The sequence below is a fragment of the Pleurodeles waltl genome, chromosome 1_2 (genome assembly GCF_031143425.1).
Source record: "Pleurodeles waltl isolate 20211129_DDA chromosome 1_2, aPleWal1.hap1.20221129, whole genome shotgun sequence".
In the NCBI taxonomy this organism is placed as follows: Eukaryota; Metazoa; Chordata; class Amphibia; order Caudata; family Salamandridae; genus Pleurodeles; species Pleurodeles waltl.
The window spans coordinates 297628786-297646047 of record NC_090437.1 but is presented as its reverse complement, the minus strand read 5'-3'; the positions used below and the strand labels follow the sequence as shown (position 1 = coordinate 297646047).

The following is a 17262-nucleotide window of genomic DNA, read 5'->3' as shown; positions in this document are numbered from 1 at the left end:
CACAGTACATGAGCAGAGATCGTTTTTTACTATTGCAGCACATACTGCATTTCAATGATGATTCTGCTGCATTGACCCGGGACCATTCAGCCCATGACAGGTTGTTCAAACTTCAGCCTGTCATGGAACATTTGTCTGCCAGGTTTCCAAAGAGCTATACACCTGGAAAGAATATAGCAGTCAATGAGTCCTTGATCCTGTACAATGGGCAGCTGTTGTTCAAACAGTACATTGCGAACAAATGAGCTCGCTATGGCATCAAGCTGTACATGCTATGTGAGAGCTTTTCTGGTGATATGTAGAGCTTGAGAGTGTATACAGGTAAGGACTCCAAGCTAAAACCCTGTAGGTTGCCCTCCAACTTTAAGAGTCACATAGAATATTGTATGGGAGCTTGTCCAGCCACTTCTTCACAAAGGTTATAACCTTTATGTGAACAATTTCTATACAGGAGTAGAGCTGTTCAGTGAGCTCTACAAAGCTGGCACTGTGGCCTGCGGTACAGTTCGGTGTAACCACAAAGGATTCCTGCAGGAGCTTGTTTGCAAGAAGTTCCAGAAATCACAGAGAACTGTGTTGCATTCCAACCAGCTGCTCTCAGACAAGTTCTCTGATAGGCGTAATGTATATGTACTCACTACAGTTCATGATGACAGCACTTCCCCCATCATGGTTTGGGGTCAGATGGCCGAAGTCCACAAGCCCACCTGTATACTTGATTACAATAAGTACATGGGCGGAGTGGACAAGAACGACCAGATTCTTCAATCATACAATGCATGTCGTAAAACTCGCTCTTGATACAAGAAGCTGTTTACCCACCTGATCCAGATGACAACATACAATGCATATGTTGTTTACCGTCAGACAACTACAGGAAGACTCATGACTCCTTGACTTCCAGTTGTCTGTAATTGAAAGTCTAACTGATGCTATCGAAGCAGCAACCCCCACTTCATAAGTTCTGGAGGATGTGGCAAGGTTGCAGGAGCAACACTTTGCTGATCACATTCCTAAATCACACAAAAGGAACATCCATGTCATTGTTGTAAAGGGTGCCTAAAGCATGGAAAGCAGCAGGAGAGTCGGTATTACTGTCCCCAGGGCCCATCTCAGCCAGGCTTCTGTTTCCCCACTAGCTTTATGTTGTATATTAGTAAAGCAAAGCTCTGGGAAATCGACTGAGGTGGAGCTGCCGTTGGGTAAACCTTTCATTAGCGTGCATAAATACTGACTGTCCATGGGCCACTGCTTAGTTAGGCAAGCAACCACAGAATTTTAGTTCATCTACTTCAGGAAATCATGGACTTCTTTATGGTCTGCTCGACATCCTTATCTGAGGTCAGAACGTGGTAGGTGTTCTATTCAATTAACGTGCATCATAATCCCCACACTGCACATACTAGTGGACAGAATTTATGCCACACTTGGACGGAGCACCCTGTGTGGCAAAATGTTAAAAGTGTGCCTGAATTTTGAAGTGCTTGTTAGGGAACTTATGTATGCTACACAAGGACCACCTTGATTGCCAACGAGAACCAGAGTAAGTGTAATAAGCCAACCAAATGTCCTGTGGGACATAGGGGGTGATTCTGACCGCGGCGGACGGCGGTCGCCGCCCGCCAAGCGGTTCCCGCCGAAAGACCGCTCCGCGGTCAAAAGACCGCAGCGGTCATTCTGGCTTTCCCACTGGGCTGGCGGGCGACCGCCGAAAGTCCGCCCGCCAGCCCAGCGGGAAACACCCTTCCCACGAGGACGCCGGCTCAGAATGGAGCCGGCGGAGTGGGAAGGTGCGACGGGTGCAGTTGCACCGTCGCGAATTTCAGTGTCTGCAAAGCAGACACTGAAATTCTTCGTGGGGCCCTCTTACGGGGGCCCCTGCAGTGCCCATGCCATTGGCATGGGCACTGCAGGGGACCCCAGGGGCCCCGCGGCACCCCCTACCGCCATCCTGTTCCTGGCGGGAGACCCGCCAGGAACCGGATGGCGGTAGGGGGTGTCAGAATCCTCATGGCGGCGGAGCGCGCTCCGCCGCCACGGAGGATTCTCAAGGGCAGCGGGAAGTCGGCGGTACACCGCCGACTTTCCGTTTCTGGCCGCGGCTGAACCGCCGCGGTCAGAATGCCCAGCGGTGCACCGCCAGCCTGTTGGCGGTGCTACCGCCGACCTCCGCCATGGCGGTAATTACCGCCAGGGTCAGAATGACCCCCATAGTCACCAACATTTCTACTTGTTTGAAAGTGTGCAAACTCAATTTGTAGCTTCGCTTTCAAAGCAATAGTAAAAGAGCCAGTGTATGAGCCCCACAGGATATTTGTTTGACTTTTTACTTTAGAGATCATAGGTAGTATTCACCATCATGTCTGCCTTAGTTTCAACAGTAGATATGATCGCTCAGTTCGAGGAACAGGCCACACAAGGCATACTCAGACACCTCTAACGTGCATCCACAAACTAGAAGGAGTTGGATTTAGCACAGTAAGTGCGCTGATGACGCATGAAAGACATGTTTTCTTGAGCTTTAAGCAGCTAATGGCGGAAGGCAGTAGTATAGGTTCACTTGGCAATTATACATGATTAGTCAGGACTCTGAAGAGGACAGAGACATGAACCGGAAGAAAAGCTTATGGTAGGTGTGCTTTCCCAGGGCAGGTAGAAGGCAGATAATAAAGGTAGTAGAGACGCACATCATCTACACCTATGGATTCAAACCTTTCGGTGCCTTCCCAGCACTGAATGACAATGACACGCATAGGTCAGTGTTTGTCCTGCTGTTGGATTTAGGACAGTGAGTGCACTAAAGGCACATGAAAAACCTGTGTTCCTGAGCCTCATGTGGCTGTCATGGGAGCCATTAGTTAAGGCTCCTTATGCATGCCTTCGGTAATGTTCGGGAAGAAGGAGGCGGTTACTTGACAGGTGGTAAAAGGCAGTCAAACTTATTCGGTCCTGAGGCATATGAATATGATGGGCTCTTATCTGGTGGCGGTAAATTGATGTGAGTGCAGTCACTTGTTGGATTGGGCCTGAAAGTGTAGATTTCCTACCACCTACCATTCCCCTAAGTCTCCAGAGAAAAACTTTGCATCACTTGTGTGGGTGGGCATGTGGCCACGACAGGGAAGGGCCCAAAACGTATTGTGGAGACATCAAAATTAGCTATCACAAAACAGCCTGGTTTTGTAAGACGGTCACTTGTGTGTTTGGTCCTGGGTTCAGCGGCCATATAGGGAAACCTACCAAACTGAGACATTTCTGAAAACTAGTCACTTGGGGATAAAAACACAACCCCACTTGTGTGCCTGTATCTATCACTCCAGGGTCAACAGAAGCCCTCATGGAAGGACTACCCTTAACCCTTGTGAAATCCATTACTATCACAAGCACTATTCTGGGTGAAAAAAACTTTGGGGAATCCACACAAGCCATACCTACATGGACTCCCCTTGGTGTCTATTTTTTAGAAATGTGTTTGGTAGGTTTCCCTAATGGTTCCAGATCCCAGGACTAATTAGTACACTCACCTCAGTTATCATTATCGCCACAGTACGTTTTGGGCACTTTCCTGTTGCAGGCACTTGGCCTACCCAAACAAGTGAGGTACCATTTTTATCAGGAGACTTGGGGGAATGCTGAGTGGAAGAAAGTTTGTGGCTCCCCTCAGATTCCAGACATGCCCATCACTGAAATTTGAGGAAAATGTTTTTTTTTTCAAATTTTGAGGTTTGCAAAAGAGTCTTGGTGACAAAATCTAGCAATAGTCCACAAGTCATGCCATGCTGGATTCCCTTAGGTGTCTTGTTTTCAAAAATGTGTGGGTTTGTTAGGTTTCCCTAAGTGGAGGCTGAGCTAGAGCTCAAAATCCCCAGCTAGGCACTTTGCAAAAAAAATGCATCAATTTTCTCGGTTTCTTTGGTACGTTTCCTGTCGCGGGCACTAGGCCTATCCACACAAGCGAGGTACCATTTTTATTGGGTGACTTGGGGGAACACAGAATAAAAGAGTTATTGCCAATTGTCTTTTTCTACATTTGTGTTTTCCAAATGTAAGACGATATCCTTCCTCACCCTTCCCCTCCCCCTCCCAACCATCTCCAACATATACACGGACAGACATACACACTCATACACACATGCATTTCCACATTCACCCACGCATGCATACATTCATACACACTCGCATCAACACTCACTAACATACATCCAGGCACACACGCAATCACACGACACAACATGCACATACACACCTGCCCATTCATGCACACACACATTACACACGCATGCATGCATTCAAACACATTCACACACACCCCCACACACACACACAACACCCCCCTCTCCTGTCGGAGAACCCGACTTATCTGCTTGCAGGGGGTCCTCCGGCAGGAGACGGGACGCGGCGCTGTCCGCCAGCAAAACACCGCTAGGCTGTATCATGGCTCATGATACGGTCGGCGGCGTTCTACTGGCATGGTGCTGCTGCTGGCAGCAGCGCCACCTTACCACCGTCCGCCGCCATGACTGTAGCCGGAATTCCGTCAGCTTTCTGGTGGAATACCGGCTACGGTCATGATGTGGTGGACGGTCAGTAGCCAGGTCGATGGCATGATGGCGGCCGTCGCCATGGTGGTAGGTGGCATTTGCCCAAATGTTATAATGAGGGCCAATGTCTCTAAGTTAAGCCTGACTGCTTTTCTGCAAAACTGCCAGAAGGCTAAGCACAGGTTAATTTAATGACTTTTGTGGTTCAGCCTGACAAGCTTTGTGGTTGTTTCTTGAGAAGGGTTTACACCCTACATTTTCAAGATGGCAACAGTGTGTGACACAAAGCAATGTAAGTATAAAAAACTTAGCACTCCAAGTTGCTCTGACACTGCTATTAACATTACCAATTCTAGTGACAAAATACAACAATCAGTGACAAAGGTAAAAGAACGAGCATCAGCAGGCGGCAGTGTGTAGTGGCTGACTGCAGTAAACCATGGGACAGCCACATAGAGGGCACAGAGATAGCAAGAAGGAGTAGAATCATCTGAAGCCCAGATGAGAGGTTACTGCAATAACTACCTAGGACCACTTAAAGCCAGCCTCAATCACAAAACCAATTATAAAATACTGGCAATACCGTGAAACTTTCAACAAAATGTAATGAAATTAAGAACAGCAGGAGAGACCTAATAACCAATGTGAATGCTAGTGGCAGTGCAAGGAAGAATCGCTGGCTACTTCAACTCTAAGCGCAGTAACCATGAAGGTCCTGTATCTCTCTGAGAGCTTTATGCTGCAGTTCCTGGGGAAACAGCCAAGTCAACGCTGCTGTTACCATGCATAGGCTTTACCATGCATGTGTTACCATGCATGCACCATTCACAAGCATGGTCTTTACCACGCATTTTTCACAATGCATATGCGTTTACCACGCATGCCTTCACAATGAATTTCATTGTAAAAGCATGGATGGTAAGGGCATATGCGTTGTACTGGTGCTAAGGGCATATGCAAGGTAAAGGCACTGGCATGGTTAAGGTTATTGGTGTCGTTAGAGGAAATGGAGAGACCCTTCCTTTTCCTCATTTCGAACTGCACCACACCGCAGAATAGCTGGCTCGTCATGGTGTTGAGTGAGGTAAGGAGGTTTTAGGGCGGGGCAGGGCAGGGCAGGTAAGGTTTCAGGGCTTGGGGCTGGGGATGGGGGTGCTTTACGGTTGTAGGACAGGGTGTATAGGTACGGTTTTAGGGCTTGGGGTGGGGGTACAGTTTTAGTGCTTTGGGCGGGCGGCAGTTTTAGGGCATGGGGTGGGGGATACAGTTTTAGGGCTTGGGACTGGGTTTGGTTTTAGGGCTCAGGGCAGGGGGACGTGTTTTTTTTACAAGGGCTGTGGCCAGGGTGGGGGTCGAGCAGGAGTCCAGTTTTAGGGCTCAGGCCAGGAGTTGGGTATTTTTTAGAATATCTGTGGGCGAGAGGCGCACATGGGTCCGGTATTATGACGCAGGGGACGGGTGTTTTTTGGTAAAGGTTATGTATGGTAATGGCATTCACTTTGTAACTGATGCATGGTAATGGCATACGTAGCAACAGAATGTTCCATCATACAACCCATTTCCTGTTGCGGTTCAGTACTACAATAACATACAGTCATTTATTTACTGTTGGAATGTGACAAGTAGTTATTAGGGAAGCATTTACTATAGCAGAGGGCAGTGCAGTACTGAATGGGAAAACATTTTGGGTAGATTTATCAAAAAGTCATGCAACGCAGCAAGACATGAGGGATTGCATAGCAATGCAGGCAGAGAGCAGAAATGCACTAATCTAAGATATGACACATTCCTGCTCTCTCTCTGCGCTGGCGCACTGAGTTCTGCCTAGAGCCAACACAGGCACCCTTGCACTATCGTGCAAAGGGTGACTGCATTACAGACAGGGTTGTTTTTATGCAGGAAGGGACACCTTCCTGCACAAAAACAATCCTTAGAGGCATTTTCCTCTTTCTGCATATTCTGCAGAAAGAGGAATTAACTAGGTGAACTAAAGATCTTTCTCCTCGTTATGCCTCAGTTGTGAAGGTGTACGATTTTGTCGCAATTCCAGGTTTACTAACCTTAGTAAATCCGGGATTGCATCAAAACCCATGGATGGATGCATAAGAACATCCAGGCTCCACTCATGAACGACTTCCCAAGACAGAGTAATGCAAGGCAGTGATCTGCACTAACTTGCAATACTCTGGATTTACTAAGCTATGCAGAGCCATGTAAGGTGGCTTTACGTGGCTTAGTACATCCCACTAAAGGGCTTGCATTGCTTTGGATGACCTTGCATGACACAATGGCAACGGAAGCCCTATGCAAATCTCAGCCTTAGAGCAGAGTGTCCACTGTGTGTGTGTTATGCCTGATAAAAACACTCCATGGAGGTAATAAATTGATTGCCTCACTGCTATGGATGCACAGAACATAAAATTAGGAGTGTGAGCTTTTCATTCTGCCATGGAGGAGCTGTTGGTATCTGTGCTAGCCAGGTTTGGTGAAGCATACAAATTAATGTTTCAAATCCTAATTGCTCAGGCAGAGGAGGCATCACACAGGTTATACATATTGCCATAACAGTCACATCTTTCCAAGACAAGGCACAAACTGCCATTCCAGTTTTATACAGTGCCCCTGTGAATTATCATTTCAGAGCTGACATAGTCCAATTAAGAACATGTACAGATAAGCAATGTTTCCAATATTAACGCGATCTAGCAAGTCTGCAATATAGCACACAGCTAGGAACATATATTAGATCAAATACACAATCACACACTTGTACACCTATACACACACATAGGCACATACACATACATTCACACAAAAACACAAGCACAAATTCAGAAGCCCCCACTAGCACAATAATATACACACATGTAGCATACAGGCGCAAACAGGTGCACACATTCAGACTCAGAAACAATCACATAAATACGTACACATGTGTGCAAAGGCATCGGGTCACCAGCAGAAATGTATATGACAGAGCCCGGACACATGAATGCTAAGGGAGGCACAACAATGGTGAGAAGAAACAGGATTACCAAGGCAGATTGGTGCGCAGAGTTACTAGGATGGCAGGGGAAGTAGTGATGGCAAAGGGCCATACTTAGGTGTTCATATAATCAAATAAATCAAAAGAGTGATTTCATACATTACGACATGGCATCACAGTATGCAGCATTGAAAATTACCTTGGAGTCTATGACTTTAGTCAAGCCCAATTCCTTGATGACTTTATTTATTCGTTCATTTTTCTCCTTCTTAGTCACAGTTGATGGAAGCCGGAGTGCTGCTGAGAACTGCATGTTCTCTTTCACTGTCAGAGTCCCCATCACAACGTCATCCTGCAAACAAATAAAAATCTGTGTTTCTCTATTATAGTCAGAATAATGTCATATCTCAGGGCTGACATGCATGATTATGTAACATACTGTTTGCACATTTGCACCTGGAGGAAACAACACGTGGGCATCCTCAAGGGATGCCAGTAGATCCACCCGCATCTGCACTGCTGCAATGCACAGACATGAGGCTTACAATTGTTCCAAAATAGAATGAGAGGTGAAGCCGGTGTACACATAAGGTAGTGACCCAATGGAATAGTCTTACTAGTCTGAGTCTGTTTGCTGCTGCGGCAGGTCTTCTCAGTCGTGGCTTGACTTGGCTCTCCATGGTTTCCGTGTAAGAGTTTTTTGGAACTCTGATGCTTGTTGAGGTGTTTGAATGATATGCTGCCATCCATCATGTGTCACCTTCAGGTGAGCTGCATAGAGTATTGCGTATTGTATATGGGCCTTGAGCAGTTGTTGCTTGATAGGTAGGAATTTCCAATGGACCTCTTGCACTGCCAGGGTGAAGTCTGGGTATATGGAAATGTCATTGCCATCGAAGTGTAGTTTTCCCTTCTCTCTGGCTGTGTTCCTATCATGATTATTCAACATGCACGCTATTATGGGCCATGCTGGGGCACTTGGCAGGGGCCTTAGAGACAGTGATATATGTGCTCTCTCCACCACCAGCATTCATGAGAAGGCCTCTGCGCTGAACAGACCTAGGAGTAGGTTTCTCATATAGTCTTCCATTCAGCTAGAGTTGGTCACATATGGGACACCCAGTATGCAAATATTGTTTCTGCATGACTTGGTCTCCAGGTCTTCATCCTTGGCTGCAATTACTCAGTGCACTTTTTCCATGTTCTGCAAAGTTTTGCACTTCAATTCAAGTGTATCTTCTGCTATGGCAATGCAGTGATCAGCCTCTATGAGGCAGTCCTCATGTCAGAGCATCCATCAGGAGTCAATGGAGATGAGTCCTTCTACATGGCCTTTAGAAGTAATTGCATATCATCTGCTGTCAGTTCTTTGGGGGGAGGGGTCCGACTCTGCCTCTTCCATGGATGGCACTGCCTCAGATGCCACCCTAGATTCATACTGCGGTTCAAAGGCAGCTTTCATTGTCTGTTTTGCCCATCCTAGGATGGTTGTCCCGTCCTCTCTCTCAGGTCTCTTCGCTTGCTGAAGCTGTGTCCTTCAATGCCTGCTCACATCAGCGCCAGTGCCTCCAGTACAGATTGGAGTTAGATGACTGCCATTATTAAGTGGGCTTTGTCCAGGGACCCTGGTATTACAGCATGATAGAGGGGGGCCCACCTTAACCCCATTTTCCTGGAGTCTGTTGTGTAGTCTCTTTACACCGACCTAGTAGTTGATCCAGGGCCCATCCTTCAGGCTGCACCCACAGTTGTTGCTGGAGTGCAATCTACCTGAGGGCCTTCGATATGTTCTGCGGGGGCTTCTGCACTTCTTTATGGCTCGCTAGCCTGTGCAGGGGTCCCCCTCGGTGGCCCTCTTTTGTCTCTCATGTCTGCAGCCAGACCTTCACCTCTGCTGCTGATTGCAACAGGCCGTATACTCTCTCACAGGCTTGGCTACTGCTGCTTTCATGCATAGGGCCCTTTCTCTCTCCGGATCAGTTGAAGGTCTCCTTTGGTGTGTACCTCTGCCTGTTTTTGCATTCAATGGTGGCATATTTAGGCAGACTATTTATGGATTATATTCCTCAGCTGCAGGAGCCTCACACAGATGTGCCCATCTAGCTTGAGGGCTCTCTGACGCCCCCAGATTATGCACTCTACCAGACTGTTCTTGTTCCAGCTATGTCTTTTATGTTATTCCTCTCGCGAACCCCTTGATGAAGAAAAGCTGCACTATCTTAATTTTTGTGGCTCCTCCAACCCCAATATTTTCTGTTCCTATAGGTATGTTGTATGGTTTATGCCTTCTTATTCAATGTTATGTCTGTTCTTTCTTTCTCTTTCTCTTTCTGTTACCCCTTTATCTTTTTTTAAATCAATATTTTCTCCCTCTTCTACTCACTCTAATCTTATATCTCTTTTCTATTCTTTCACTTGGTCTTTGCAGAAACTATTATCCCTCTGTTCACATGATTCAGAATGTTTAGTATGTAATCTTAACCTATGTTTTGATATTCCACTCACATAGTACATGAAATAGTCTCCTGGAATATCAAGGGGCTTGTCTCGCCCATAAAGAGACAAAGAGTACTAAATCACATGTCTAAACGTAAAATTGATATTGCATTTCTACAAGAGACCCATTTAAATGAATATGAAACTAAGTAATTAAAAAGAAGCTGGGTTCGTAATATTTTCTCTCCGCCTGTCTCTAAGTAAGGTGGATGGGGGGGTGGGTGCGGTGCTGAGAACATCCTGACTTGCAACTGAACAGGCTGTGCTCTACCTTCACACAAAGGGCTTATTGTCTCCACATTGTCAATGCAGCCAGCCTGAAACCAGGGCAGGTTAGTAAGGAAATTTCATGCAATTCAGATTAGAAACCTCTAGAAACTTCTTCCAACTTCAAAGGCAGAACTCTTCAGCTCACTCCTGGACCTGAGGAAGGACTCTCAGAGGACTACCTGCTGCTATAACCTGCTGTGCAGTCTGCAAGACTGCTGGGAAACTTCCAGAACAACAATGCCGGCCCACGACAATGTTGTTAACGCAAGCGTAGTTCAACTACGTTGAACCACGCTTGTGTTAACAACGACTCCCTTTTTCTCTGCCTTAACCACGCATGGCAGAGAAAAAGGGAGTCAGCATCAGGAGAGGAAGTGGTCAGGTAAGTGGGGCTGGGGTAATTTTTAGGGCAGTTTTATAATTTAGGATGGGGGTGGGAGGGTTGCGGTAAATTTGTTTTTAGGGGTTTGGGGTTGGGGTAATTTTGTATTTAGGGCAGGTAGGGGGTGGGTTTATAGGGGCGTGGGTGGGGGGTCAAGGTCATTTTGTTTTTAAGGGCGGGGGTGAGGGGTCGGGGTGATTTTGTATTTAGGGCAGGTGGGGTGTTTTTTTTTTTAGGGTTGGGGTAATTTTGTATTTAGGGCGGGTGAGGAGGTCGGGTTAATTTTGTATTTAGAGTGGGTGGGGGGGTCAGGATTTTAGGGGTGGGGTGGGGTAATTTTGTTTTTAGGGGGGGGTGGTGGGTCGGGGTAGGACGCAGTAAGGTAAGTGGGCTGGGGGGTCAGGGTAGTTTTGTTTTTAGGGCGGGGTTGCGGGTCGGGTCATTTTGTTTTTAGGGGGGTGGGGCATTGGGGTCATTTTGTATTTAGGGCGGGTTTTTAGGGGCGGGGATTAGGTATTTTTGTATTTAGGGTGGTGCGGCGTGGGTTTTTAGGGGTGAGGTATTTTGTATTTAGGGTGGGTGGGTGGTTGGGTTTTTAGGGGTGGGGGTGAGGGGGTCAGGGTTATTTTGTTTTTAGGAGTGGGGCAATTTTATTTTTGGGGTGGGGTCAGTTGTTTTCAGGGTGGGTGAGGGGTTGGGTAGGTTTTAGGGCTCAGGGTGGGTGGGGGTATTGGGGTAGTTTTTAGGGGTGGGTGGAGGGATCGAGGTAGTTTTATTTTTGGGGCGGGTGGGGGGTTGGGGTAGTTTTATTTTGTGGGTGGGGTTCAGGGTAGTTTTATTTTTAGAGCGGTGGGGGGGTCCGGTAGTTTTATTTTTAGGACAGGGATGGGGGGTCGGGGTAGTTTTGTAGACCCAGCCTGAGTTAGTCCTGAACCCCCAGGTAAAGTCTCATCAGTCCTGGACCCTTGGTTGTGGTGCTAAAGGGGCCACATAGCCAAAATCTAAGGACTTAAAACATTTTTAGGTAACAACTGCTCTGAATACTGGGAGAAGACCGGCACCAACCCACTCGTCCATCAACCTAACGTGCATTGCTGATTGGACTGACTTCGCAGCTGTGCCCGCTACATTCTTCCTCACAGCAGCAATTCCTGTTTAGCGGTCCTTCGCCAAAGGGGTATCTGAGACCTTGGAACTGTGTTCAACTACAGCCTCCTGCTTCACCCCGCTGGAGTTTTTCGACTTCTGTTAAAGAGTATAAGGCCCTCATTATGACCTTGGCGGTCTTTTGACAGCCAGGGTTAATGTGATGGTGTCACCGCCAACAGGCTGGTGGTGTTTACCACCAAATTATGAGTGTGGCGGGTTGGCCGATGCCAACCCACCACATCTCCACTCATACCGCCATGGCTGTATGAACTGCCGGGCCGGAGATGTACATCTCCGATCCAGCGGTCCACAGCAGACCACCAGCAGCATTATGATCCGGCCTACCACCATGGTTTCCGCGGCTATAGCACTGCCACGAAAACCATGGCAGTAGGGCTACAGGTGACAGGAAATTTCTTCCTGTCACGGTAGACTGCTCCCTCACCCCCCCAGCAAGTACCTGACCCCCCTACACACATAGCACCTCCCATCCCCCTACTGTCACAACGTCCCCACCCCCTTACTGTCACAGCACCCACCACCCCCTCCCTGCATACATGCACACATACACCCACACACAGCACGCATACACCCATTCACTGACACTTTCATACATCCATTCACTAACACTCATCCGTACACGCATTCACTCGCACTCATCCATACACACATTAACTCACACATACTCACAAGCATTCACTCACACATACTCACACGCATTCAGGCATGCATACACACACATCCAAACACGCATATTCACTGGCATAAACACTGACATTCATACATGCACTCACTCACACGCATACACCACAACACTCACAGTCGCATTCACACACGCACACACACGCAGACACCCACACACAATATCCCTCACCCTTCCCTGTCAGACACCTGACTTATCTTGTCCAGCAGGGAGGTCATCCAGCAGGGAACGGGAAGGGGCGCTGCTACCGCCGGCAGCACCCCACCAGCAGGACACAGCCAGGCCATAATAGTGGTCTTAATACGGCTGGCAGCATCCTTCTGGCGGAGCGGGGCAGGTGATAGCACCGCCAGGCGCCACTGCCCACCAGCATGGCTACTGCCGGATTTCTGCCCTAAATGTGGCAGATATCTGGCAGTAATCTGGCAGTAACCATATTATGGCGGAGGAAAGACCATCAGCACTGGCGGTCTTCTGGAACCCATGGCTTTGGCGGTCTCGGTTAAAGCCCACCAAGTCATAATGTGGGCCTAAGTCAGAATATAGAAATCTTCACCACGGCTTTGACCCAATGCTCCCCTCCCTCCCCGGACACCACTTGCAGCCTTGCCCTCCAAACTTTACCTTTTCAGAACATTTTTCTCAAAATTTCCAAAGGTAAGCACTGACCGGATCCAATCCACTTCTTGGATCTGCCTTGAGGTCCATCGCTGTTGATCATATTTTTCAGCTTTGACCCAGTCTTGAATGACAAGATGTCACGGGTGGAGCTAGTATTTGGTAAAAACGTAAAAAAATCATAACTCTGGTGCTACCAGTTCTACTGGGCTATAGCTTTGAGCTGTCTGGCCGGCAATCAGGAGAGAGGTTGGCTCAGTGTAGCCTAGCCGTAAAGTTTCAAGTCTTCTACAAACCACAGATTGGATCCTAAATATATATGTTTATGGAAGCCAAGTTCCCTCCAATGGTGAAAAGGTTGCTTTTCCATAGGTTAATGGTTTGGTTTCTGTAGTGGATATGGAGGCTAGAAGAATTTGTACTTACTTTATTTTGCTTACAGTGTGCATACATATTGTCTCCACCTCCAATGTCAACCTTTATAGTTCTATTAGTTATTGTTGCTGGCTGGGGTTAAGTCGTTGTTTTGGTAGTTGTTAAACAAATTTTGGGTTTCTCAGGAGAGTATGAAATTTGTAAAGTTAAGAGGAGAACTGGTTAGAAAACCTCCCTATTATAGAGTAAGTCCCAGGTTCCAGGAGGTATGCTTGTAAGACACCCTTTTTAATAGAGATGTCATGTTGGAACTGATAAGAGTCAACTGAAGACAGTACTATTAACCACGCTGAATGCCAAATTCTGATTTATTATTTGATAGGTTTGTGCAACACATTAGCATTACACAGGCATCGGCTGGATGTCCCTCTTACTCTACTCTTTTACATAGAGTGGCCAGGTTTGGATGGGAGATTGGCCATGAAATGAGGTACATAACTAAAGCTGCACCATACGTCCTGGAACCAACACAGTTTGAGCGTAGGGGTAGGAGAGAGGAGAAATGAAAGGTGCAGTTCTGTTAAGGAAGGGATGCTCTTCTGGCAGGAATCAGTTAACCTCTTGCCCTAACAGTAGTTTGATTCAGTGTTTCCAGCTATCTATCTCTAATCATTGAACAGATCTCAAGAGGAGTGTTTTGGGCACTCACAGATGGCTATGAGAGAACAAAGCCCCCTTCCCACTTACCCTTTTCATTATGGTTGATGGTGCAGCAGCATTTCTGAGAGAAGTATTTGAATACACAGCACCACTACCCCTGTTCTGTCTACTTTTTTCAGGTATTCGGGTAAATCTTTCTTGCATACTGTCACAGAATCTGCAATCTAGGAAGGAAGAACATCCTAAAACAGGCATAAGCCCAATTAATGGTATCTTTCAGCTGTTGAAGATTTTCATTATGTCGGATCTCAAAGAAACTTTTAGTAACAAATAAGACCAAATAGTAAAAAGGAGGAAAGAACAATCTTTAAAGGATAGTGTTGCAGCTTTGTCAGTTTATGACTCCATGGTGCCTGGAGGCAACTATTAGATTCTACAGAAGGATCATTAGCAAGATGAAGAGGCTTACTTTTGGTTGCAGTGGGCCCAAAGATGGACCAATGATGAACTGAGCTGGCATGTCATGCTAGTTACTTTGAAGAGTGACAAAGAAGTCCATTGAGGTGAGGTACCCAATTTTAGTGAACTAATGTATTCACATGTCCCTGGAAAACCAGAACCTGGCCTTGGGCCCAATTATGTCTTTCAGGATCAGATTGACAAGACTGCTTCAATCGGGCGTCAGATACAAAGGTGTATTAAGGTTAAGCTTGACAACTTGGAAAATAATCACAATGCAATCAAGAGAAACTGTAAGGTGCCTTCTTGAAAGAGAAAGACAATAAATCTACAGACTTTCAGATGGAGAGTTCTAGTGTCAATGTGAGGCAAAAACATACTGAACCCCAAGCCCTGGAAATTTCTGATCATTTATTTTTCTGCCAGGAAGCCATTCATTCCTAAAATCCACTGTTATGCAAGGGGATGACTTCTCTTTTAAGTGCAATTAAGGGTGTGCCTAGGTCTACAGATTATAGGCAGTGTGAGGAGGGGAATGTTGTTACATCATTCGGAAAGGTGAAGGTGAACATTAGGGAACATATTCTGGCGAAACTTTAAAAGGTTTACAAAAATAAAAATCACATTTGTTTTTCTGCTAAGGAGTTTTTAGATGTTATCAAAGTTGCCAGGAGGAAGAAGTGGATTAGTTATGCAGGGCGGTAAATGTTGAGCGCTATCAGTATGTGTGGGCAGCTTTGAAAGGTGTCATTTTGGGGATTTAATTACCAATCGTCACACTTGCATTAAAATCTACCCCCAATTGACTTCCACCTGCTGTTTGATATTCGATGCAACTAACACTTCTCAGTGTTTTGTAGTGCTCCTGAGATTAGGGAAGATAACCAGGTACTTGGTGAGTTCATTATCAGCTTTTTCTTACAGAGCATCAGGTAATAGTAAAAGGGTTACAATTTCTATGTATAGGTAAACCAGCATCATTATTACCACCCTCCACTGTTGTTATGGTCAGACCTATTGTACCAGTGGTGGGTGCAGTTCCTTTAAAGATCTCCTAGAGAAAGCGTGGCAGCCCGATTCATCTAAAACACCTGAAAAATGAGACATTCACTCTAGCGTAATTTTCTTTCTTATTCCCAAACCCTATTTTCCTGCTTACAAATAGTATATTAGAGATTCCTATTTCTCTGCCTACTATTCTTACTTGGTGAAGAGTGGTGGACTAGTGTCAAAATTCCCTCCTCGCACGAAGCTCCAAAGTGTGTCGCGACAACAACGTCATATTAAGGATTTGGGGGGCCCTGGGCAAGACATATTTTGGGGGCTCCTGTAGGGAACAAATTTGATTTTTATTAACCATTTCCTGCTAATATAAGCTGGCATGATGCAAACTATATTAAGTTATATGTTACACTTTAACAAGGTCAAAAAAACTGTTGAACTATGTCAAAAAAATCCTCTTGCTAGCACTGGGAAGAGAAAGAAACTCAGAGATACATGTAAGCAGAAAGGGAGAGAGGTTTACATGGAGAAATGGAATAGACAAAGATTTAATAGAGAGAAAGCCCACTTTCCCACGGGCCCCTTTGAAGGTGGGGGCCCTGGGTAACTGCAAACTTTGCCCTTACCCTACAATGTCTCTGCATGACAAGAATGTACCATACAAGATAATAGTTGGAGATGGTCACAGACAGAAAAACGTGACAGAGAAATCAAACACAATAAAGATGTATTTTTAAGAAGAAGGCACTAAGGAGGTAGGAGGACCCTGAGAGGGAGAGGAAGTGTTCGCAGGATTCGAGTGAAAACTTGTGTTTGAACGTGTGCAGGGCAGGTCTTAAGAACATCAAAGGTATCTTCAGGCGTTGAAATGCATGCCAATACGTTAATGATTCATTTTTGTATAGGAACCTTATTTGGCTGAGTAATCGGAAGATTTTATACAAATATATAGAAAAAATATTTCTATATTTTTCCTAAGTATGGATTAGAGCACTGAACATGTGCATTGCTAGGGTAAAAATGTATTCTTTCATTGGTAAAGACGGTATACATCATCAATAATGTTTATTCGGAAGAACATCCATAAAAGAGCACAGTACATAAAAATGCACTACTAGTGATCAAAAGATTAAAACATAGTTAAAAAACATTCAAGTATCGATTTAAAAGTACATAGCAGTCTGTTCAGTTCATGATTTGGAAGAAAAACACAAGAAATTAAGATATATAAATCATCTTCCCAACAACATGAGGCAAGGTCATAAAAGATATGGCCCACAAGTAAAATGACAAATGAATTGTGTTAACAGTCATTCATCACCCATTGGCATGATCCCGTCATTTTGAGGCCTAGGCGGGATTAGGGCTCAACCAAACTCAATGATACAACTATCACCTTTTGTTCACGAGCCTCCACAATAAAAAACAAGTGACCACAAAAATGACAGAAGGACTTGGGGGTATATTTATACTCTGTTTGCGCCGAATGTGCGTCAAAAAGTTTGATGCACATTTGGCGCAAACCGTGCACCATAATTAAACTTTGACGCCCGAGCCCGCGGACGTAAAAATTCCTGCTTGTGAGTAATTTTTGGGATGCGGGAAAGTGCCTTGCGTTAAT

General features: G+C 45.9%; 1 protein-coding gene across 1 annotated transcript in view; it reads right to left on the bottom strand.

Annotated features, from left to right (window-relative positions):
* Positions 1-17262, bottom strand: part of LOC138254123 (broad substrate specificity ATP-binding cassette transporter ABCG2-like) — a 610690-nt gene that overhangs the window by 522560 nt on the left and 70868 nt on the right. Inside the window, exon 4 of the mRNA XM_069205809.1 lies at positions 7727-7879. Within this exon, the coding sequence (XP_069061910.1) occupies positions 7727-7879 (153 nt within the window). The remainder of the gene's footprint in view (positions 1-7726; positions 7880-17262) is intronic.